The sequence below is a fragment of the Danio aesculapii genome, chromosome 9, assembly GCF_903798145.1.
Source record: "Danio aesculapii chromosome 9, fDanAes4.1, whole genome shotgun sequence".
Classification (NCBI taxonomy): domain Eukaryota; kingdom Metazoa; phylum Chordata; class Actinopteri; order Cypriniformes; family Danionidae; genus Danio; species Danio aesculapii.
In genome coordinates this window covers 1,776,138-1,802,879 of record NC_079443.1, presented here as the reverse complement: position 1 = coordinate 1,802,879, position 26,742 = coordinate 1,776,138, and the positions used below count along the sequence as shown (strand labels likewise).

The window sequence follows — 26,742 nt, the reverse complement described above, 5'->3', positions numbered from 1 at the left end:
GAGATGGCTACTTTCGAACTTTTACAAATCTATGGTTTCAAATCAGTGGTTCGAAACGCTCATTGAATTGGCAAGATCACGTGATTTCATTAAATGAGTCTTCATTACATCATAACTGCTTCGGAAATGTAATGGCTATCCACTAGGGGGCAATAATTCCATATCGCTTAGATCGCCACCTAGCGGAGAATCACTGAACAGGTTTTTACCTGATCATGGGTTATTTTTATGAGTTTGTAGATGTTTTAATGAGATATTTGTAAAATTTTAAGATATAATAATCTTTTTTTTGGTCAGTTTAGCAGAACCCACCATGGAACAAACTATAAATAAGCCTAGAAAATGTATAAAAAACTGCGAATTATGCACACACTTAATATGTTATTATATTAGATGGTAAGATAAGTGCATTTATAGGTAATTCTTTTAATTTAATGTTTAGAATATGGTTGAAAAAGTCAGTTCTAATGCATGTTTTTGTTGCATTTACACATTTTGACCAGCAGGTGTTCCTAGCATTTGCTGTTTCGAATGATTCAAAACAATTTTGAACGATTTGAAAAAGTGAATTAATTTGCAACGCAATTGTTTCAAAGTTTCGAAAAGCTTTGTTTCTTCCATTATCAGATGCGACTACACTGCATCAAATCACAAAGTATACAACATTTATTTATTATTCCAAGAGCTCAAAGGTTTTAAAGCCCGGCTCACGTTGTGTGGTCACGATTTCTTCATCTGCGGTCAATTTTGGAAATGGCTAAAATCTGTGGTCTGTAATAGTTGGTTTGATATATTCACCAACAGCTGATTAATGGTCATTGCAACTAAATTTTCTCACCAATTAAAAAATATGGCATTGACAAAAGTTTGCAGACATTTTTCTGCAGTGCGACATCAGCTACTATTCAACCAAGAACCAATAGGAGCGGGAAAAAAAACGTCATGAGGCAGAAATCACAATAACTTCCACTGGGAAATTTCAAAAATAACGCTATAAATGTTTGCAGTTAAGTATAATTTCAGAATACAGGTTACTAAACGTATCACAGATGACGTTAAACATCCATTTTGACTCATCTTGATTGTCGTACATTATGACTAATTATATTTTACGGTGTAACATTTGTATCATGTTTGGTCATTCTGACAAGCCACAATCGTATTTACCTTATCGCAACAACTTTAAAGCACCACTGGGAAATTTAGAAAATAATGCTATAAACTGTTTATGTTTGCAGTTAAGTATCAGGTTATTGAATGCATCACAGATAACATTAAACTCGACTGTTTTTGACTCATCTTGATTCTCAAATTATGTGGTATCTTACGTTGTGACATTTGTGTCATGTTCGGACATTCTGAAAAGCTAAAATTGTATTCACCTTATTGCAATAACTTCAACGCACCACTGGGAAATTTCGAAATTAACGCTACGTTTACGTTTGCGACTATGTATCATTTTAGAATACAGGTTATTAAACGTATCACATATCGAGGTTCTTCTTGATTGTTGTACATTATGACAAATGATATCTTACGGTGTAACGGGTGTATCATGTTCAGACATTCTGACAAGCTACAATCATATCCACCTTATCGCAATAACATTAAAGCACCAGTAAGAATTTTCGAAAGGAAAGCTACAAATTGTTTACGTTTGAGGTTAAGGATCATTTTCAGAAAAAGGAGTTCCTAAACGAATCACAGATAACGTTAAACTCCTCCATTTTTGCCACTTCTTGATTGTCGTACATTGTGACAAGTGATAACTTACGTTGTAACATTTGTATCATGTTCGTACATTCTGACAAGCTACAATTGTATCATCCTTATCGCAATAACTTTAAAGCACCACTGGGAAACACTGAAAATAACGCTACAAATCGTTTACGTTTGCAATTAAGTATCATTTCAAAACACGGGGTTACTAAACGTATCACAGATAACGTTAAACTCAATCAACTTGATTTGTCGTACATTATGACAACTGCTATTTTATGGTGTGTATTATGTTCGGACATTCTGACAAGCTACAATCATATTCAGCTAATCGCAATAACTTTAAAGCACATCTGGGAAATTTCATAATTAATGCTACAAATTGTTTTAAGTTTGCAATTAACTATCATTTCAGAATATGGGTTCAGAGTATCACATATGACGTTTAACTCATTCGTCAAATTCTGACTACTGATATTACTACTTATGGCGTGACATTAGTATCGTGTTCGTAAATTCTGACAAGATACAATCGTAATCACCTTATGCTCCTATGCGAAAGTAAGACGTTGTTTTAGGCCATGTCCACACGTACACGGATGTTTTTACAAACAATGTTAAGAGCACCCCGAACCAACGGGCGGCGATAATAACACTTTTATTCTTGGTTCACCGCAAATGGGGAATTAAGTATTTGCGTGAGTAAATAGCATACAAAAAAATGCTAATTTGAGAACAGAGGTGGATTATCGTCCTGCGGGAGAACGACTCGAAATATGCGATGTGTTTACCGCGAATGTACAGAGTTTTGCCTCATGAACTTTGCCCTTGTGTTAGCCAATCAGAAATGAGGAAACAGAGCGTATGGTAATTTCAAAAGGCAAAAACTATGGTTGTAGTGTACACACAACCACACTGTACCACGTAACCACGAAACCACGAAGAAAAAGTGCGGTTATGAAAATCCCAGTGTTCGCATCAAATTTTGTCAATGATTTTGTCGCTTTATTGGATTTATATCACGCCTGGTTAGGACACAGTGTTAGCAAGAGAAAAGCAGTACCAAAAAAACAGAAGCAAAGTGTAGAAGAAGAGAGAAGGAGGAAGGACAAAGCTAGATGTTCCTCACGAGAGTCTTTTTAAGGCGAGGAACCAGGAAAACAGTGCCGTCCGATGTGTGCTGAAGGGAGAACTCGTTGGGCGAGAACGCCTTTCCGTTCTCATCTCGAAGCATCCCGAAAACCTCCTGATAGAGCGTGCTCAGCTGCTGCTTCATCTCTTTCAGATTGCTGCTGCGTTCGCTCTTTTCCTTCATCAGACGCTCCTTTTCCTCCTTCAGCGAGTCCAGCTCGTACTCCAATCCCACGATGTTCTCCAGCTTGCGTTTGCGGCAGTTTTGTGCCGCCACTTTGTTCTTGCCCCGTCTGCGGATATCCCGGACGAGCGCTAGCTGGGCTTCGTTGAGCTGGTGTTTGGACATCATCTCGTTAAAGTCGTCTACGGGTAGATTGATGATCATATCTACGGTAAACGGGATCTGCAAGGCTTTCGCTCTCTGTTCGTCACGGGAGAGCCGCGCCTCGGAGCGCTTCTTCAGCTTGTCTTTGGTGAACGGAGGTTTGGAGTGTCCGCTAGCCTCCGCCGGCTCCATCTTTGGGTTTTTCGGTTTCATCTCCTGTTTCTCCGATGACGACTTCTCCGAAAGAGGAGTCTGAGAGCCATCGTTGAGGTAAACCAATGGGAATATCTCATTGTAATCTGACTCCATGCTTCCCGGACTTCCTTCCATCTCCTCAGAGTCAGAATCACTAAATCCGAAGGATCCGTCTTCGTTTATGGACTTCCCCGGAGAGCTCATATGAGGACTTGCATCTAGGGACAAACCCGAGTCAGAGTCTTGAAACTCCACGATTGGATCTGGTTTTCCTGAGCTGAAATCTCCCGGTGAGAAGCTCTGTAGATCTATTGGGTTAACTGGAGGATCGCCGACCATGTTTCCCCCATCTGATGCAATTGGAGGGTTGTTCACTTTAACCTCCATCTCTGGATAAAACAGCTCGTTAAATTCTTCAGGACCAAACTCGGCTCCCACATCCGGGACGTTCAGACTCAATTGGTTCATATTTGGTGACATCATAGTGTTGAAGGATCCATTATAGGTGTTGGTGAATTCAGGAGGACACGCTTCTGCCTGTGCCGGGCCGAGATGGTCCATCCCGGGGAGATATTGGCTGTAGTTTTGGGTTGGTGCTTCTGTTGAAGGTTTCATGAATGCATTCATATCCAACGTCTCCTGCATTTGCATGTTGAGGCACTGCTAAAAAAGACAAGAGTTGTGTGTTAGTAGCATAATCAAACATGGGTTACTATATGAATACGTTAAAATACTTTAAAATGGACAGTTGACTCAAAAACTTGCTGTAATTCTTCAGTTTTTCTTCTGTTGTACACAAAACTAGATTGAATGCTGGAAAGCAGCCATTGACATTCATATTTAATTCATCTTTATTTCTGTTGCGCTTTTACAATGTAGATTGTGTCAGCTTAACACAGAAGTTCAAGTAAATTGAAACAGTGTCAGTCCAGTTTTCAGAGTTGGAGTTTAGTTCAGTTCAGAGTGGTTTAGGGGGCTTTCACACCTGCCTAATTTAGTTTGGTTGAATCACACTAGAATTCGTTTTCCCTCTTGGTGCGGTTCGTTTGGGCAGGTGTGAATGCAGCAATCGTACTCGAGTGCGCACCAAAAGCGGACCAAAAAAGCGTACGCTTTTTTGGTCCGCTTTTGGTGCGCACTCGAGTACGATTGCTGCATTCACACCAGCCCAAACGAACCGCACCAAGAGGGAAAACGAACTCTGGAGCGGTTAATTTGTGGTGAGAATATGATCCGAACTAAAACAGACTCGTCCGCAAAAAGTACTGCGCCTTTTGGACTAATCCAGCTGCCGTAGGCTGATGTGCTGTGCATTATGGGGTGTGGAGGAAAAATATTCGTTGACAGCGCTTTACCAAGAGAGAGAGAGAAAGAGAGGGAAAAACATGACCTGATGGATCGTTGGTAATATTTCCGCAAGATGACCATGTCGCAGATTAGCTAAATTAATTCACGCCTCCTCTTGAGGTGACGTGCGACGCATTAAAACATTGTTTTCCAGCCGCAGCTTCATTCTCGAAATGTATAGTTTGTCTAAAGTGATGTATACAAACTATATAGTATACTATGAGCAGGGATACAGCACCTTTTGAAATATCTGAGAATTTCCTGAGAAAAACGATGACGTGTTCAATACTTATTTCCCCCACTGTGTATTGTATAAGAAATAATATAGAGAGAATTAAGTCTGTAAAACCACAGAAAAAGTACTGGCAGTTTATTACCAGGAGTTTGTACTGTAATATACATCACCAACCCATGCAGTAATTCACTTTAAACTATTAAAAATGTCAATAAAAGTCTCTTTTTTTAAACTATTTGGCATCAGACATTGTTGGAGTAAAGATTAAAGTCTCACATTCATTTTCTTTTCAGCTTAGTCCCTTTATTAATCCAGGGTCGCCACAGCGGAATGAACCGCCAACTTATCCAGCACGTTTTTACGCAGCGGATGCCCTTCCAGCTGCAACCCATCTCTGGGAAACACCCACACACACACTCATTCATTCACACTCATACACTACGGGCAATTTAGCCTACCCAGTTCACCTGTACCGCATGTCTTTGGACTGTGGGGGAAACCGGAGCACCCGGAGGAAACCAACACGAATGCAGGGAGAACATGCAAACTCCAGGAGAACATGCAAACTCCACACAGAAATGCCAACTGACCCAACCGAAGCTCGAACCAGCGACCTTCTTGCTGTGAGGCGACAGCACTACCTACTGCGCCACTGCGTCGCCCACAATGCAATTCAAAAGCCTAAATAAAGCAGAAAAATATGGAAAACTCTTAACTAATGGATTTCTTTTGTAGATTTTGTTGGTGAACTACCGCAATAAGACTATTTTACTCAGTCTGTTAGATGTTGAGCTTTAAGTGCTGCCACACTTGTTCTGCTAGGTAGCATAAAAGCTAGATCAGGCATGTCCAAGCTCAGTCCTGGAGGGCCGGTGTCCTGCAAAGTTTAGTTCCAACCCCAATCAGACACACCTGGGCTAGCTAATCAAGCACTTACTAGGCTATCTAGAAACATACGTGCAGGTGTGTTGAGGCAAGTTGGAGCTAAAATCTGCAGGACACCGGCCCTCCAGGACCGAGTTTGGACACCCCTGAGCTAGATGCTTCAGTCTATAGAGTCCAGTGCACTGGCTAATGCTGACCAGAGTCATATGTTCAAACTCTTAATGTTTTAGCGTAGATTTTGTTGGTGAACTGTGTATTCTGTGTGAATGAGCTGTAATTGGTCTTTTTCTTTCCCAAACACTTGCATGCATTATCTATTGGGTCATCTTTATCATTATTAAATTAGTGGAATATAGCTTACTGATATACTTTCGTCCTGTTTGGCAGATGCAGGTGTTTGCTCATCTTAAACCTCTCATTAACCTTAGCTCAAGCACCTTGAGAGACCTATGCTGTATTAAACAACTATATTGATCATTGATGGATTAGAACTGAATATTGTTTAGAAAGATGTGCATAAAACTCAACAAGACCTCAATGTAAGCGCTCAATTTGATCATTATGAACTATCCAGCGTGTACTGAGGTGTTAACCTGTTCAATCCAAACCAAAAACAAGTGAAGTGCACGTCCCAGGTTGCCAGTCAAACCACAGCATGAGCTCAGAGAGCCTCATTTGACTGTTGCTCAGTAACCCTGTTGTTTGCTCTTCTGTAAACCACAGGTGGAATAAACCAGTGCACACAAATAATACCTCACAGCCTCTCGCTCTCTCAAAAGTGTTACCTCCACTACATTTTCTGTAGAGATATCAACATATTTATGTGCGTTGAACATCAACTGAGACGATAGTTGCGTCCCAAATGGCACACTGTTGACCAAAGGTGGGTATTAACGAATTACATTTACTTCATTACATGTACTTAAGTAAAATTGTTGGGTAACGTGTAGTTTTTGAGTACATTTAAAAACGCGTACTTTTTTATATATATATATATATATATATATATATATATATATGTATGTGTATATATATATGTATGTGTATATATATATGTATGTGTATATATATATGTATGTGTATATATATATGTATGTGTATATATATATATGTATGTGTATATATATATATATATATATATATATATATATATATATATATATGTATGTATGTATGTATGTATGTATATATATATATATATATATGTATGTGTGTGTATATATATATATATATATATATATATATATATATATATATATATATATGTATATATATGTATATGATATAGATATGTATATAGATATAGATATGTATATATATATAGATATATATATATAGATATATATATATATATATATCTATATATATATATATATATATATATATATATATATATATATATAGATATATATATATATATATATATATATAGATATATATCTATATATATATATATATATATATAGATATATATAGATATATATATATATAGATATATAGATATAGATATGTATATAGACATACATATCTATATCTATATATATATCTCTATATATATATATATATATAAGCATGAATTTTGCCACTGTTTTGGTGTGCACCAGCTTAAAGATATTCTAAAAACTAACAACACACTGATCCTAACATTTAATAAACTTAATTTTATTTTCACGGGACCTTTAAGGTATGTATAAGATGTTTATTTGAAACTGCAGCATAACATATGCTTCAATTTAAACTGTAAATGTAATCAATCTGAGTTGTACTAACAGTTTTTGGTGTTAAGGTCTTAATGTTTATACCTGCAACTCTGGGAGTGACAGCAGCTCCATCCAGGCCTGATCCAGAGAGCCTGGCAGCAGAGGATTCTGGGTAAACGCCTGGACATCTGCGGGCATCATGAGATCAGTGGAAGGTGGAGCGGAGGCGTCCAGGCAAGGCGGAGCAGACTGCACACACACACACACACACACAGCACAATTAGACACGTAGAGGTGTTGTGTTGCGTTAAGGTGTGTGCTGTTATTGTATACGGGTGATATTTATATCCCATAATTACCTCAGCCGGCTCTGTTAGTGGAAAGGTTTCAGCCAGGAGCTGCATGCACTCATCGAATGACATGGGATCTTGTTCTGCAAAACCCCCATTCTGTACAAACACACACACACAAACACCTTAGCATCAACACACACAGAGCAGGAGAAACACAGTTGAAGGCAGAACTGATTTCTTTTCTCTTCGCTATGATGACAGCACATAATATTAGACTAGATATTCTTCAAGACACTAGTATTCAGCTTAAAGTGACATTTAAAGGCTTCACTAGGGTAAAGTTAGGGTAATTAGGCAAGTCATTGTATAACAGTGGTTTATTCTGGAGACTATCTAAAACTAATATTGCTGAAGGGGGCTAATAATATTGATCTTAAAATGACTTTAAAACAATTAAAAACTGCTTTTATTCTAGCCAAAATAAAACAATTAAGACTTTCTCCAGAAGAAAAAAGATATTGAAAACGCGGTTGTGTTTTAGGGCAACTCAAATTTGTGGAGTTCTCTATCCAACTGTGCATCCGCCTATTTCTATACTAAGAAAAATAAATGTTTAAAACAATTATTAACAAAGAGCATCCACGATTTATTCTACACCATATATATATATATATATATATAGTTGAAGTCAGAATTATTAGCCCCCAGAGCTAAGGAAATGTTCACAGTATTTCCTATAATATTTTTTCTTCTGGAGAAAGTCTTACTTGATTTATTTCGGCTAGAATAAAAGCAGTTTTTAATTGTTTTAAACCCATTTTAAGGTCAATATTATTAGCCCCCTTCAGCAATATTAGTTTTGGATTGTCTCCAGAACAAACCACTGTTATACAATGACTTGCCTAATTACCCTAACTTTACCCTAATTACCCTAGTTAAGCCTTTAAATGTCACTTTAAGCTGTATAGAAGTGTCTTGAAGAATATCTAGTCTAATATTATTTACTGTCATCATGACAAAGAGAAAATAAATCAGTTATTAGAGATGAGTTATTAACACTATTATGATTAGAAATGTGCTGAAAAACTATTTGTAATATCTGTTGTAAAAGAAATTGGGGAAAAAAAATAAACAGGAGGGCTAATAATTCTGACTTCAACTATATATATATATATATATATATATATATATATATATATATATATATATATATTTATACACTTTCAGTCAAATCAAAGTTTGGGGTCAGTGGGACTTTTAAATATTTTAAGATACGCTTTTCCTGCTCACCAAAGCTGCATGTATGTAATCTAAAATGCAGTACAAGTTGTAAAATGTTATTGCGCTGTAAAATAACTGTTCAAAAGTAGTTTATCATTTAATTTAATCATTTATTCCAGTGATTTTAAAGATGAATTTTCAGCTTCATTACTCCAGTCTTCAGAGTCACGTGATCCTCCAGAAATCACTCTAATATTCATTCATTCATTTTCTTTTCGGCTTAGGCCCTTTATTAATCTGGGGTCGCCACAGCGGAATGAACCGCCAACTTATTCAGCATATGTTTTATTATATAGCACATGTGTTTGGACTGTGGGGGAAACCGGAGCACCCAGAGGAAACCCACACCAACATAAGGAGAACATGCAAACTCCACACAGAAATACCAACTGACCCAGCCGAGGCTCGAACCAGCGACCTTCTTGCTGTGAGGCCACAGTGCTAACCACTGCACCACCCATAAAGATAATAATCTGTAAATTGCTGTTAAAATTCTCTTTCCTTATAGACTAAATGGATGGACGTCAGGATTCTCCATACGCAGAGGTTATTAAAACAAAACTCATACAAGACTGAAATCACGTAGGCCATCTGCGACACACACACTTGCCTGTCCTCAGGGAAATTGAGCTCTTTTGTGGATCGTCCGTGACGTACTGGGATTGTTTGCGAGTTTATTAGCTTCCCAGTTCGTAGAATCGCCTCATCACGCAACTTCCAGTAATTAGACTATTGGATCAGTTTCCAAGCAACCCTGCAGCTGCGCCCTGTACAGTGAAGGTGAGGCCTGTGTGTGTGTGTGTGTGTGTGTGTGCATTTTACATCTGTGTATTTGTGCACCTGTGTTTGTTTGTGCATGCATATACGTGTTTGCACCTGTGTGAGTTCTCGATTGTCTGCTGTGTTGTGTGTGTATATGAGTGTATATGCATGTGTGTGTGTGTGTACAACGCCAAATCAGAAAACAGTTGTGACAGTATGGAAAATGCTAATAAAAAAGACAGTAGTGAGTTCCAGATTTAGGGTGCTTTCACACCTGTGGATCGATTGTTTTGTTCTGAAACAGGGATTAAATGGTTACAGTGCTGCTCTGGACCATGGAAGAAAAGGATCATCCAGACTGTTACCAGCAACAAGTCCAAAAGCCAGAGTCTGTCATGGCATGGGGTTGTGTCAGCGCCCTTAGCAAAGGTAACTTTCACTACTGTGATGCCCCATAAGATTTAGTTAGTTTGTGTTTTCCATACTGTCCTAATGTTTTCTGATTTGGGGTCAGTATATGTATATATGTGTGTGTATTTACCTGTGTAAGTTTTCCTTCTCCTCCAGCATCCGCTGCAGTGGTGTGTGTGTGTATATCTGTGTGACTTCTCCTCTTTCTCCTGCAGTGGTGTATGTATATATGCATCTGTGTGTACCTGGGTTTGTGTGTAGATATACCTGTGTTCCTCCTCCACCGTCTGCTTCAGGTGTGTGTGTGAGCGGTGCGCTGCGTGGCAGGAACTCCCCGGTCTCCTCGTCGAGCTGCAGCTGAGCCAGCAGCGTCTTCTCCTGCTCCTGCAGACGCTCCTGCAGCTCCTGCTCCTCCTGCTCCCTCTGCCTGCGCAGCTCCACCTCCTTCTGCCTGTAGCTGAAGTCAAACACCTCGCGGCCCGCGCCCAGATCAACGTCCTGCCGCCACAGGATATCGATCAGATCCATGTCCTGCAGAGAAAACAGACATCAGAGGTCAGGCATCACACACTAGGGCTGCACAATATATCACTTCAGCATGGATATCGCAATGTGTGTGTGTGCGCAATAGTCATCACAGGATACGCAATGTTGAGTTGGGATATTAGTATTTGACAATACATGAGATTTGTAGAGTCACTGCAAAGTATAACAATAACTGAGTGAATCTTTATCATTTGCTTGTGTTTTAAAGGCATTTGAGGAGAGTTTAAAGTCCCCATGAAATCAAAACTAACCATATTTACTTTGTTAGCTCACATTGCTAGTTCAGTGATTAACACTTCATCTGTGCATGTCATTAAGAAAAAAAGTGTTTGCCTTTCTATAACTGAGATCTGAAAATGCACTTCCTGTTTATTTCAGTTAAATCCTCAGTGAAGTGAAGACTATAACGTGTTGTTTTACATTTCATTATTCAATTTCTGTACCTGAATGCAGTTTGACTCTATGGAATACCATAAAGCACTTTTTTTTATTTACTCTTTGCTCTATTATTATTATTATTATTATTCTTGCTTGCAATTATTATGTTTATAAATGATTTGCACCCTTACAAAATCACCCCAATCAATCTAAATTCAAGATTTTTTCCCCAAAATAGATATATTCAAGCCATCTGGTGAAACCAGATATAAAAATATGTTTGCATTATATTTGGTTTATATATTTATAAATACAGTTGATTTTTTTCCCCGTTTTTAAATATTTCCCAAATGATGAGCAAGGAAATGTTCACAGTATGTCTGATAATATTTTTTCTTCTGGAGAAAGTCTTATTTGTTTTATTTCGGCTAGAATAAAAGCAGTTTTTTATTTTTTTTTATTATTTTAACGTCAAAATTATTAGCTCCTTTAAGGTATTTTGTTTAATAGTCTACAGAACAAACCATCATTATACAATAACTTGCCTAATTAACCTAATTACCCTAGTTAAGCCTTTAAATGTCACTTTAAGCTGTATAGAAGTGTCTTGAACAATATCTAGTCTAATATTATTTACTGTCATCATGGCAAAGATAAAATAAGTCAGTTATTAGAGATGAGTTATTAAAACTATTATGATTAGAAATGTGTTGAAGAAATCTGCTCTCCGTTAAACAGAAATTAGGGAAAAAAATAAACATGGGGGCTAATAATTCTGACTTCAACTGCATATATATATAGCAGAAAAACAAAATATAGCAATGTTAGATATTTCCAATATCATACCCCTATCATACACACACACTGCTGTCAGGATCACACATACAGTTGAAGTCAGAATTATTCTGATTTTTTCCCAGTATTTCCTGTATTTTTCTTCTGGAGAAAGTCTTATTTGTTTTATTTCAGCTAGAATAAAAGCAGTTTTTAATTGTTTTATTGCCATTAAAAGGTTTTTGTATTGTTGCATCTCATAATAAACTGAAGCTTACTGCAATGAAACATAAGAGAATATATTTTGTCACTAAAGAACAAGTTATTACAGCTAAAATAAAGTCGTAGGAATTGTAGGAAAAATAGCTTACTTTAAGCTTTAATAACCAAGTAAGAAAAGATATATATTCTTAATCATAATAATCCTTCACAATCTGATGTTGTATTCTCAAAACAAGATTTTTTTGGGGGCTATAACTAAGATTGTAACTCTTGACTAGATAAGGAGTTTTTGGAGTGAGTGCGTCGATGAAGCACCGCAGTGATGAATAATGCACACCGCTTCTCCTTTTTCATCCATCTTCTTGAAGATCCACGAAAACACTGGTCCGCCCACACAAACACTCTGCTTGGGTTACTATAAATATTAGTGGCAGATTTAAAGGTCAAAACCTAATGTCAAGATGAAACACAAGTTAAGATTGTCCTTTTTTTCCAAAATGTGACATAAATGTGTTCTTTGTGAACTGATTGGATCATTGGAAGATGGGTGTTGCTAACAAAATGAAGGAAGACTGACGTATGGATGAAAGCAGGGCAAAAACAAGACAAGCACTGATAGCCCCGCCTTAAATAATGATAGCCACGTCCTAAAATACAGATAACCCCGCCTTAAATGGCAATAGACACGCCCTAAAATACCAATAACTCCACCTCAAATGATGATAGCCTCGCTTTAAACAACTAATAGCCAAGCCCTAAAAGACTGATGGCCCCGCCTTAAATGGCTGTTAGCCACTCCCCAAAAAACTGACAGCCCCACCTAAATGATGATAGCCACAGCCTAAAAGACTGATAGCCTTGCATTAAATGATCAATAGCCACACCCTAAATACTGATAGCTCCATCTTGAATGACGATAGCCACGCCCTAAATTACTGATAGCCCCGCATTAAATGGCCGATAGCCACGCCCTAAAATACTGATAGCTCTGCCTTACATGACCAATAGCCACGTTCTAAAATACTGATAGCTCCGCCTTAAATGATAGTCACACCCTAAAAGACTGATAGCTCTGCCTTAAATGACGATAGCCATGCTCTAATACAGTGTTTCCCAACCCTGTTCCTGTAGGCACACCAACAGTTCATGTTTTGGATGTCTCCCTCATCTGACCCATTAACTTCAGGTGTTGGAGTCTCTTCTGATGTTCTGATGAGTTGTTTCAGGTGTGTTTGATTAGGGAGAGAATGAAAATGTGTACTGTTGGTGTGCCTTCAGGAATAGGGTTGGGAAACTCTGCTCTAATAGACTGACAAGACCAATTGCCACGCCCTAAAAGACTGAAAGCTCTGCCTTAAATGACCAATAGCCACGCCCTAAAATACTGATAACCCCGCCTTAAATGACTGATATCCATGCCTTAAAAGACTGGGGGGCCCCGTCTTAAATAATGATAGCCCCACCCTAAAAGACTGATAGCCCTGCCCTAAATGGATGATGCTCTGCCCTAAAACACAGGTAGCCCCAGCCTAATAGACTGATAGCCACGCTATTATTATTTTCTAGCAATATTAAACTAATAACACAGTTTGTGGTGAATAATTGTCAAACAAATAATTGCAGTTATCAATTGGTTTGATTACAACTTGGCATTTTACACATGGCATATGGCATATTTATGTGTTTGCTTGAATTTTCCTCACTTCTAATCTTTACATTAACAACTGCAGATAAATCCATTACTCAATAATTCTGATAGGCCATTTTTATTTGTTTAATACACACGTCAGATGTTTAAAAGAAAGATGTGAAAGCAAAAGCATCTCTTCTACATTATACTGAAGTGAAAGTGAAGCACGTTTCAGTTTCATGTTGTTTTGTGTTCTGTGTGCATTAACTTAATACATATAAATATTAGTGCTGTCAAACGATAAATCCAAAATAAAAGCTTATATTTACATAATTTATTTTTACTCACTGTGTATAAACATGGTGTATATATAAATAAAACATATATAAAATACAAAAACCAAAATATTTACTTTTATATTTATATATCATTTGTATTAGATATAAATATTTAATTGATAAATAAAAGTTTGTATTTACATAATGTATTTGTATAAATATTTTGTGTGTGTGTATATATATATATATATATATAATGAAAATACAAGCATGTATTTTGGATGCAATTGATCATTTGATGTATATTAAAATATTAGCTTTAATTAATTGCATTTATTTTAGTCTGATTTTAAAAGAGAGGCCAGCGAAATGCAGTTCATCTTTATTCCAGCGTCTCACATTTTTCTCTTCTTCACTAAAAACATATTTCTGCTCATATTCTGCAACAAATACTGTTTATATTACATTAAACTCATCATACAGCTCCTACTGCACAGCACACTCTGCATTTTTACATGTTGTGGTGTAAAACAGCCCTATAAAGATCTGGAGGAGTGAGCGGCAGCTCCAGCCAATCAGCAGCTCTGAATCAAATCCACCCGCCATGCTGTTTTAACTACACAGAGCAGAGAGTTTATTAAATACAAGAGCAGAAAGAACTGAACAAAAAACCTGCATTTTCACATCTGCACATCCAGCAAGATGATCAGGCAGCCACAGTGTGCAGCCACTTTATTAGGTACACCTCTCTAACTGGTTGTTAATGCAAATGTCTAATCAGCCAATCACATGGCAGCAACTCAATGTATTTAGGCATGTAGACATGGTCAAGATGATCTGCTGCAGTTCAAACTGAGCATCAGAATAGGGAGGAAAGGGGATTTAAGTGACTTTGAACGTGGCATGGTTGTTGCTGCCAGACGGGCTGCTCTGAGTATTTCAGAAACTGCTGATCTACTGGGATTTTCACGCACAACCATCTCTAGGGTTTACAGAGAATGGTCTGAAAAAGAGGAAATATCCAGTGAGCGGCAGTTCTGTGGACACAAATGCCTTGTTGATGCCAGAGGTCAGAGGAGAATGGCCAGACTGGTTCCAGCTGATAGAAAGGCAACAGTAACTCAAATAAGCACTCGTTACAACCGAGGTCTGCAGAAGAGCATCTCTGAACACACAACACGTCCAACCTAGAGGCAGATGGGCTACAGCAGCAGAAGACCACACCGGGTGCCGCTCCTCTCAGCTAAGAACAGGAAACTGAGGCTACAATTCACACAGGCTCACCAAAACTGGACAATAGAAGATTGGAGAAACGTTGCCTGGTCTGATGAGTCTCCATTTCTGCTGCCACATTCGGATGCTCGGCTCACAATTTGGCATCAACAACATGAAAGCATGGATCCATCCTGCCTTGTATCAGTGGTTCAGGCTGGTGGTGGTGGTGTAATGGTGTGAGGGATATTTTCTTGGCACACTTTGGGTCCATTAGTACCAATTGAGCATTGTGTCAACGGCACAGCCTCCCTGGGTATTGCTGCCATGTCCATCCCTTTACGACCAGTGTTCCCATCTTCTGATGGCTACTTTCATGTCTTAAATGTCATAAAGCGTGAATCATCTCAGACTAGTTTTCTTGAACATGACAATGAGTTCACTGTACTCAAATGGCCTCCACAGTCACCAGATCTCAATCCAATAGAGCATCTTTGGGATGTGGTGGAACGGGAGATTGGCATCATGGATGTGCAGCCGACAAATCTGCAGCAACTGTGTGATGCTATCATGTCAATATGGAGCAAAATCTCTGAGGAATATTTCCTGTAGCTTGTTGAATCTCTGCCATGAAGGATTAAAGCAGTTCTGAAGGCAAAAGAGGTCCAACCCGGTACTAGTAAGGTGTACCTAATAAAGTGGCCGGTGAGTGTACAATAATACCTAATAACATAATAACTCGCCAGATTCAGTTCAAAAGGGCCCGTTTTGTAATTTCATGACTAAATGAGTGATGACGAATCCACCAGTTCTGATGCAATACCAAAATTTCCAGGAATGCGAAAAGAGGCTGTGAAAATCCTGATGTGTAATTACTGTAAATACCTTAAAGTAAATGAGTTCCAGCAGAATTCTGAAACAGAAACACATCAACTAAAACACCCATCAAGTGCTTTGAACTGTGCATTTTTGCTCAATTTGTGACGTCACTTTACTAAAACATGAATAGAGGGCAGGGCATCGGGTAACTCCTCCCCTTTTTGTATTAAATAACAGCTCTGCTAGTGAGAGTGGTTGAGCTCAAGCGCATCAAACGAAAGGCAAATGAGACTAAGGGGAGGGGCATGTCATATGAAAGTTGCTAGGGTTCTCTGGGTGCTTCCTAGGCAGTTGCTAAATTGTTGCTATGTCTTTAGTGGTTCCTATGCAGTCACTAGAATACTCTGAGTGGCTGCTATCAAGGTTTCTAGCATAATTAGCATATTACTATCATGCTGAATGCATGATTGACATGTTATTAGCACGCTGCTAGCATCATTATCATGTTGCTAGCATGATTCTAACATGATTAACATGCTGTTAGCATGATTCACATAGCCTGTTATTAGCATGATCTTAGCATTATTCTAACAAGATTACCATGATGTTAGCACGATTTATTCCATTAAAAGTCAGGTAAAATGCCATTATACAAGTAATCTGTACGTATAATCAATATACGTTGCTAGGCAGTTGTTTGGAGGAAATAAGTGGTGGCTAGGGTAATCTAGGTTGCTAGGCCAATGCAAAGGTGTTGCTGTGTGGTTGCTTGGTGGTTCCTCTGCAGAGTAGTTACTAGAGTACTCTGAAAAAAGTTGCAATAGGTGTTTAATCAGTGGCGTGATTGCTAGTATGTTTGCAGCATGATTAGCATGTCCTTAACGCATTGTTAACATGTTACAAGCATGTTGCTAGCATGATTAGCATGTTCCCAAAACATTGCTAACATGATTATCATGTTAATAAAGTTTTCAGCATGATTAGCATGTCAAAAAAGCATGACTAGCCTGTCACTAGCACACTGCTAGCATGATTAGCATGTTATCCTTCTTCATATTCTCGTATCCTTTTTATTGATCCATTGACAGTCCATGCAGATCAAACGTTCAAGTACAAAATATAACTGTAGCCTACAAGTAATCTTGACGGATCAGATCATCATGAAATATTTAAATAAAATTCACTAATACTTTATCAAAACATTTAGCAAAGTTTTAAAATGTATTTTTTTTCATGTCAAGCTGAGCAAAACGAAGCTGATATCCTTGAAAATAGACTAAATTAAATTAACATTGAAATTAAATAATCATTAACAAAATGAAATATCAATAAAGCTGCTTATTGTGGTTCAGCCAGTTAATCTCTCATTCTTGTTTAGTTTAAATACTACAATAGCTAACACCAAATTATTTTTGTAATTATACATATACAGTAGAGAGGCTTTCAAAAACTACTACAAAACAAAAAGTACTACAACTTACAAATAAAAGCAAAAAATGAAATAAAGTCTATTTCAACACAATAATAAAGACATGATGTCTCTCCTCTGAAGGAGATGGCGTTGACTAATAACCCAATTTTAGTTTTGGGGTTAATCATTACTGGTGGTTCAACTGCAAAACCGGATATTTCACATCCAAACACAAGACATTAACAAATAAATCTCTTCCTGGAGTCTTTTTTGGCTCATAAATGCAGGAACATACAACTCTATTCATCAGTAGTGTCTGAGGAATGAATTACCATAGACTTTCACCTCATCTGCATTTATTTACAGCAGTGAAGCTTTGCATAAACCGTCTGCAATGCTGCATGGATCTGTTTCTGAGGTCAGAGCATGTGACAGGAGAAAATCAGCTTCCTATAGTTCAGATCACGAGGCCCAGGGGACTAAACAGAGCAGAAGTGTGTACTGAGGAACTGCACACTTTTGAGGAAGCGAATCTCTCAGTCAGTTCTTCTGACATCACAGCAGCACTAATAGAAATTTCAATATAACTGAGTATGATAACAAAACTGCCCACCATTAAACCCTGCCAAGTGTTTCATTTGATTATTAGTCTTTTGTATTAGGTGTTTTAACTTGCAATATTTAATCAATAAAATCATGCATTTATTTGTTGGACAATTCAAAATAACCTGCATGTACAGCAGTAACTCATATAATTACACTGGTAAACTGCACCTGCTCACCAGCTACCAAGTCTACTAAACCTGTCTTTAACCTTAATCAAACTTTAACTCTAACAAGACTAATAAACCTTACTTTGAGCAACATTTAAGTCTACCAAGACTATTAATCCTTACCTTAACCAACCTTAAACTCTACCAAGTCTACTAAACCTGGCTCTAACCTTAACCTAACCAACCTTAAACTCTACCAAGACTACTAAACCTGTCTCTAACATTAACTTAACCAATCTTTGACTCTACCAAGACTACTAAACTTGTCTCTAACCTTAACTTAACCAGCCTTTAACTCTACCAAGACTACTAAACCTGTCTCTAACCTTAACCTAACCAACCTTAAACTCTACCAAGACTACTAAACCTGTCTCTAACATTAGCTTAACCAACCTTTATAATCTACCAAGACTACTAAACCTGTCTCTAACATTAGCTTAACCAACCTTTATAATCTACCAAGACTACTAAACCTGTCTCTAACATTAACCTAACCAACCTTTAACTCTACCAAGACTACTAAACCTGTCTCTAACCTAAACTTAACTAACCTTAACCTCTACCAAGACTACTAAACCTGTCTCTAACCTTAACTTAATCAACCTTTAACTCTACCAAGACTACTAAACCTGTCTCTAACCTTAACTTAATCAACCTTTAACTCTACCAAGACTTGTAAACCTGTCTCTAACCTTAACTTAACCAGCATTTAACTCTACTAAACCTTATTTTAGCCAATTTTTACTAAACCTTACCTTGAGCAAACTTTAACTCTACCAAGTCTACTAAACCGCTCTCTAACCTTAGCTTAACCAACCTTTAACAAGACTACTAAACCTTACCTTAACAAACTTTTAACTCTACCAAGGCTACTAAACCTGTCTCTGACCTTAACTTAACCAACCTTTAACTCTACCAAGACTACTAAACCTGTCTCTAACCTTAACTTAACCAACCTTTAACTCTAACAAGACTACTAAACCTGTCTAAACTTAATCTAAAACAACCTTTAACTCTACTAAACCTTATTTTAGCCAACTTTTAACTCTACTAACACTACTAAACCTGTCTCTAACCTTGACTTAACTAATCTTTAAATCTACCAAGACTACTAAACCTGTATCTTACAGTAAACTCTTAACTCTACCAAGAAAAGCACTTGAAAGCAGGCTGAAGTGGTTCTAGTTTCCTCCAGATCTCCTCCAAAGCCTCCTGTTGTGTTTAGATGTGGTTTTTGACTGTTGTCGCAGTAAATTAATATCTAAAATGATTCGGAATAGTGATATGGGGCCATAATGTGCTCCAAATCTGCTTAAACTACTAAACTAGTTTAAAACCTAACCTACTTTAGCTGTGCGTTTATCTGGAAATAACCTCAGAATGTTCATCAGCTGATCAAAACCAAGCAGCCCTGTAGTACTAAAAGAAAAATCTAAGTTACAGGTGCATCTCTAGATTTAGCCAGCAAATGAACTGGGTCAGTTTGTTTAGTATGAATAAACCAGAACAAAAAATAATACCATGAAAAAACAATAGAAAGTGTGTGTGGAGAACGGCGTCACTGAGGCCTGGAGAGACCTGCCCGTCTCCCTCCGTTAGTCACACACTTCCTCTCTAGATCCAGATAACAGACGAGGAGGGGCCATCAGATGATGAAACACACACACACACACACAGAACTGAGAAACAAGCCTCTTTCACGACAGCAGCACCCGCTTCCTCCTCAGAGGAAAAACAGCGATTGAGGCGCTTACAACTGTTTACATTCAATGCTTTGACTATCTTAAGAAATCCTGCTGTTTACAAGCGCGTTCAATCCTAGATGGTTAAGTACTGTCTCATACACACACACACACACAAACTGATCTTTAAAGTCACAGACAGTTAAATACACACACACACACTGATCTTTAAAGTCACTGTCCATGTTCAATTTAATGTCCAATTTCCAGGGTATTATTGTTAAAAACTCCTATCTTGTGTGATTATATTAATAGAAATCTTCCATAATTCATATTTCGTGCCTTCTGGGACCAGGATATTTTATTTCCTATGTCAAACTGAGCAACAACGAAGTCCATATTCAGCCATTATAGTAAACTAACACAAACACAAAAATGTCAAATTCATTAACTGACAACAAATGAAGATTAAAGAGGCGCTATTATGCAGAAATGACGTTTATATAGGGTTTAAACCCAGTTGTGTGTCAGCAGTGTGTGAATATAACCAGCCTCAAATGGTGAACATAAATTAATTGTATTTGTTATAATCAGACGTGATAAATAAGTCTGCAGAAACACTTTGAATGACATTCTGCCTTTGTGTGATGTCATCAGAGGGGGAAGCCCCGCCCACTAGTGCTCATCTCTCCCTCATTAGCATAAACAGCAGCCCTGAGCAAAAAGCTGATTTTATTTACAGTGTAGGAGCAATATTTGCTAAATATAATATGATTTTGTCATATAGTACGTTTTGATATGACTGCTATATACTAAGATCTGCAGCAGATCGTCTTGATCATGTCTACATGCCTAAATGTATTGAGTTGCTGCCATGTGATTGGCTCATTAGAAATTTGCGTTAACGTGCAGGTGGATAGGTGTACCTAATAAAGTGGCCGGTGAGTGTATACAGTTTTAATCATGTTCCATATTGCAGATATACTGAGTATAATAATAATCATATGTTCAGTTGTGTTTACCGTCACTATGGAAGTATACGGAGGAGATTGTATTTAGTGAAAAAGTATCACCCAGACACACCTGTAACTGCATAATTAATGCTGAAAGTTGCAATCATTATCCAGGTGAATGGAAACGAGAGAGCAGAGGTGTTATTAAAACGGCGAGGAGAGATTATTTTTCACACCTGCCTTACTTCCTGTTGCTTGGGACGTGGGATATACCATTACAGAAACAAGAGGACGCCTTGTTCTTCTGCTTTTTTTTGTTTTTTTCTCCACTGTTCATTTCAGGCAGGTGATACTGCACGTAATCAGACTCAAAACCGGTTTAGCGAACCCTCATGTCACTACGCTGTGTGTGTGTGTGTGTGTGTATTCTTCAAAAATAGATGGGCTAAAAACATTCAGGTGTTTTATGCTGGAAAAGGATTTACTTTAAAACCCAAATGCATTCATGGAGGGCCAAATGACTCAAGTCTATAAATAAATAAATAAATAAATACTGAAATGGGTAAATAAATTGTTAAATACACATATTAATTACTAAAAGCATTAGTACATTTATAAGTAAATATTTCATTGTATAATTATTTAATTTTATATTTATTATGTATTTATGAAATTATTTATCTAATTAAGTATATATATATATATATATATATATATATATATATATATATATATATATATATATATATATATATGTATTCACGTAATTATTTATTTATGCATTTAACCATATACATTTATTTATATGGTTATTTATGTAATTGTTTCGATATATATATATATATATATATATATATATATATATATATATATATATATATATATATATATATATATATATATATATATCTGTGTGTGTGTGTAAATGTATATATTTATTTGTTCATTTTGTATGTATTATTTAATTAAATATGTTTAATTGTTATGAATTTATGTAATTATTTATGTAATTTTTTAATTCTATATATCCATTTATTTCAATATATTTAATTAATTACATAAGTTGTTAAACAATTACATAAATAAATACATAATAAATAAGTATAGGCGATGCGGTGGTGCAGTGGGTAGCGCTGTCGCCTCACAGCAAGAAGGTCACTGATTCGAGCCTCGGCTGGGTCACTTGGCATTTCTATGTGGAGTTTGCATGTTCTCCCGGTGTTCACGTGGGTTTTCTCTGAGTGCTCCGGTTTCCCCCACAAGTCCAAACACATGCACTATAGGGGATTTGAGTAAGCTAAAATTGTCCGTAGTGTATAGGTGTTTCCCAGTGATGGGTTGCAGCTGGAAGGGCATCCACTGCATTAAACGTATGTTGGATACGTTGGCGGTTCATTCCGCTGTGGTGACCCCAGATTAATAAAGGGACTAAGCCGAAAAGAAAATGAATGAATAAATAAATAAGTATATATATAATGACATAATTAAATATTTATTTACACATTAACTAATGCTTTTAATAGTTAAAATGTTATTTATTTATTTATTTATTTTAAACATTTTGTAATTTATATATTACAAAATTGACATTTGTGGCTCTATAAAAAGCTTTTTAATGTAAAAAATCGGAGGACATAAAAGCACATTGAAATATTTTTATAAGATATAATTGTCCGTTTTGTAAACACTATTGGTCACGCTTGGTATATAAACTTTTGGGAAGACTTTATTTTTTGAATTGACAAACTTTATTTTTTAATACTGGAAATAGTTTACTGGAAAATACTTTTATTTATATACTTTAAAAAAACATACTGACATATATTGAGGAAACGCTATTTTGGTTTAATTAACTCAAAATGTTTGTTATATTATATTATATAATAGTTTTATATATTACATTTCCCAGTGATGGGTTGCGGCTGGAAGGGCATCCGCTGCGTAAAACATATGCTGGATAAGTTGGCGGTTCATTCCGCTGTGGCAACCCCGGATTAATAAAGAGACTAAGCCAAAAAGAACATGAATATTATATTACAGCATTTCATTATGTTATATTATATTATCTTATATCAAATGGCAATTATTGTCAAATTTCCTTTACATGTGAAAGTTGTTTTATAACATTGTCACTATTTAGACATGATATCTTGAACCTATTTTCATTGGTGTGTGCTGCAGTAAAACAGTAAAAATGATTTTCTGTAAACTATAATGCATAAGAAACAATTTAGGCTATATGTTATAATAGCTACTCTTTCTGTCACCTGTGAATGTGTGTCATTTAACCGTAAAAGTAGTCTAGGTTAGACATTATTCAATGTTTGCTTAGTTTCAATAAATTTATATATTTAAATATATAACCTTGACCTTCTGTGATTAGCAAACAGTCTTTCTAAAGGTCAAGCTCTTCATTTGTTGATTTAAAAAATTAAAATGTCATTTGTATTAATTGCAGGTCTCTTCAGCACTCAATTAAACAAGAAAATAATTTGACGCTTAATGTTTTCAACCGTACAATATAACCATTCAGCTTATATTCATTGGCATGTGCAGGACTAAAACTAGTTTTAAAATGCTTTTAGTAAGATAGAATAGTAAAAATGGTTTTCTGTAAAAGGTTATATGACACATAAGAAACAATTTAGGCAACAATTTAGTCCACCATATATGTGTGTCATTAGTTCAAAAAAGTCGACTAATTCAAGACGTTATTCAGTTTTTGCTTAGTTTTAATTCAGGTTTGCAAAGAAAATCTGCAAGAAATATATTTAAATATATAACCTTGACCCTCTGTGATTAGCAAGCAATCTTTCTGAAGGTCAAGCTCTCTTCATTTGTAGGTTTAATATTAAATAAAATTACATTTTTACTAATTGTAGGCATATTCAGCGGTCAATTTAAAACAATGTGACGGTTAACATTTTTAACGGTTCAAAGCTGTTCGCCGTTACGTAACGTGCGTCAGTTACTCACAAATGACAGTTTTCATATAAACTGTTAACACTTGAAGTATTTTCCTGCAGCCAACTATACAGAAAGACAGCTGAGATGGAGACTAATCTCGTCTTGAAGCTCAGGATCACTTCTTTACGTCAGGACACAAGTAAAGTAAACAGCCACATTCCAGATTGGAGCCGCCTGCTATTGTGCAAGGCGCCGGTGCCGCGCATGCGCACAGGTTCTCAGAGCCGCTGCGGGATCACACGCAAAAACATGAAAGCGCGACGCAACGTCTCATGACAGAAGTTCAGCCGAGTGCCAGCTTTACACCGGACAACACAACCAGGGCATCCGTATGCACATTTACGTGGATTTCTCCTCTTCGTTTTGGTGTTTAAGACGGCGCGAGTTCAATGACTATGCAGATTTTCTTTTGAGGTGAAAAGGAGAGTCGAAAGATTAGAAAGAGGACTGAGGAAACGCCTACTTCAATGAGAAATATACATTAATATTAGCATATACATTATTATAATGTGACGTTTCAACCATTTCATGAATTATGAATGGATAATAATACAAATAATAACATGTAAACCCAGATGATGATCATCTTGAAACTTTAAAAGCGGTACGAAAAGCTTTTATAACAACAAATGAGTTATTCTGTGATCTGGTGACACACATTTGACATGAGCAATAAATACATTTATGCCCCACATAACCGGTTCAAAGGGCAAATGATGTAACATCACAGCACTATTAGCAAAACTGGCTAAAAGTTGACAATTATACATTTAGAGAACTATTACATGCGGAACGCTGCCACAGCATTAGCAACGCACTTAATGTAACATTAAATATGATTTACCTGTTGGCTTGGCTGCATTTTAGACATTTCAATCTCCATCATGTCTCAGAGATAATCTCCTCTTTTGATTGAGCGTAACTCCTAATGTGGTGTACGTCTTGTAATCCTTCACTGAGAAATAAAGTGAGGCGTCAATTAAATACGTCAGATTGTCTTTGCTGGACGCTGCACTTGCGAAGGAAAGGCTGTCTGTGGAGTTATGAAAATTTACGGAAAGCCCCAGTCATTCAGCAGTCACGCCCACTTTCCGCGACAGCCAATGGGAAGCGCGTTCCGAGGTGTTGCGTTTTACGCCCCCTTCATCTTCCGCTTGTACTTACTGGTAAACCCTGTTTGTGTGTATTTCTGTGCATTTTTTATTTATTTGTTGTATTTGTCTCTATATATGTAACTGTATTTGATCTACCTCTTTAATAATAATATTTAAAAAACATTCACAAGGTAAAAATTTAATAAAAACTTACTGGTAAACCCTCCTGACTGAATCTTTATTCTTCTTGTTTTTTATAATCACTATTTTTTAAATAGCACTTTTATTCTTGATCTATAAATAACAACGCAGTTTTGCTTAAAATAACTGCTTTGATAAAAGGAACGCATAAATAGACGTATAATTTATAAATGTCAACACTAAATGTAAACATATCCTTCGGCTTTTGGATTTGAGAAATATTTGAGTTTTTTTATGATTGATTTTATTATGAAATAAGAAATAATGCAAATGATGAACACAAAATACAGAACATTAAGACTTAAACAAGTCAATAAAATAAAAATAAAACATTTAAATGTAAAATGTGGAAATGTATTTTATATAAAATGTATATTAATTAATAAACAAGCTATAAATGGTTATGAGATTATTGTTATTTTGACTCATGTTACATGTTTGTCAACACTGTGGGTCGCAGAAATGTAGAGAATTGCTCTTATCACAATAAATATTCATGTGTTTGTTAGATATTTCTCATTGCCGTAAATTATGTATGTTTGGAAACAAAATAAAACATGAACTTTTTTTTTGTATATTAAATAATAAATATAAATATGTGTATTGCCAATTTCGTAGCCATTATTATTTCGACTCTTGTTGTTTGCTAACACTGGGTGGCAAAAATGTAGAAAGTTTACATCAAAATATACATGTTTTAGCGTTAAGACTTGCCATTGCCTTAAATTATGTTTGTTGAAAAGGAAAATAAACATCATGTATTGTATTATATTAAGTACATAAAAATGATGTATGACAAGTGTATTGTTTTTGATTCTATGTTTGCCAACACTGTGGATGGGAAAATAGTTAAATATTTCTCAATTGATCAAAGTAAATATACATGTTTTAGCGTTAGGATTAGCCTTAAATGATGTTTATTGGAAAACAAAATAAAACATTATTTATTTTATTATATTAAGTAGGCCTACATATAAAGGATGTAGGTTATTATTTCGACTCTCTATGTGTTTTGTAACACTGTGAATTGCAAAAAAAAGGCTAATATTTCTTTATTTATCAAATTAAATATACATGTTTTAGCGTTAGGATTAGCCTTAAATTATGTTTGTTGGAAAACAAAATAAAACATCTTATATTTTATTATATTTAGTAGGCCTTCATATTATTGATGTACTAGAAATGTAATATTTCGACTCTCTTCATGTTTGCTAGCACTGTGGGTTAAAAAAAGTCAAGTATTTCTCCATTTATCAAAGTAAACATACATGTTTTGGCATTAGGATTAGCCTTGAATGATGTTAGTTAGAAAACAAAATAAAACATCATATATTGTATTATATTAAGTAGGCCTACATATAAATGATGTAGGTTATTATTTCAACTCTCTACATGTTTGCTAACACTATGGGTTGCAAAAAAGTTAAATATTTCTATATTTATCAAAGTAAATATACATGTTTTAGCATTAAGATTAACCTTAAATGATGTTTATTGGAAAACAAAATAAAACAT

At 36.2% G+C, this 26,742-nt stretch overlaps 1 protein-coding gene across 2 annotated transcripts; it reads right to left on the bottom strand.

The window, feature by feature from the left end:
- Positions 1 to 225: 225 nt before the first annotated feature.
- nfe2l2a (nfe2 like bZIP transcription factor 2a) lies at positions 226 to 24,979 on the bottom strand. Of its 2 annotated transcripts, XM_056464660.1 has the most exons (5): positions 24,777 to 24,979; positions 10,555 to 10,818; positions 7,900 to 7,989; positions 7,643 to 7,789; positions 226 to 4,036 (listed from the first exon to the last, which is right to left on the bottom strand). In XM_056464660.1, the coding sequence occupies exons 1-5, from the start codon at positions 24,816 to 24,818 to the stop codon at positions 2,834 to 2,836; spliced, it is 1,746 nt and encodes a 581-aa protein (XP_056320635.1). In that variant the 5' UTR covers positions 24,819 to 24,979; the 3' UTR covers positions 226 to 2,833. The 2 variants fall into 2 exon arrangements, with proteins under 2 accessions (XP_056320635.1, XP_056320634.1); XM_056464659.1 differs by lacking the exon at positions 24,777 to 24,979 and having other exon boundaries at positions 226 to 4,033.
- Positions 24,980 to 26,742: the final 1,763 nt, after the last annotated feature.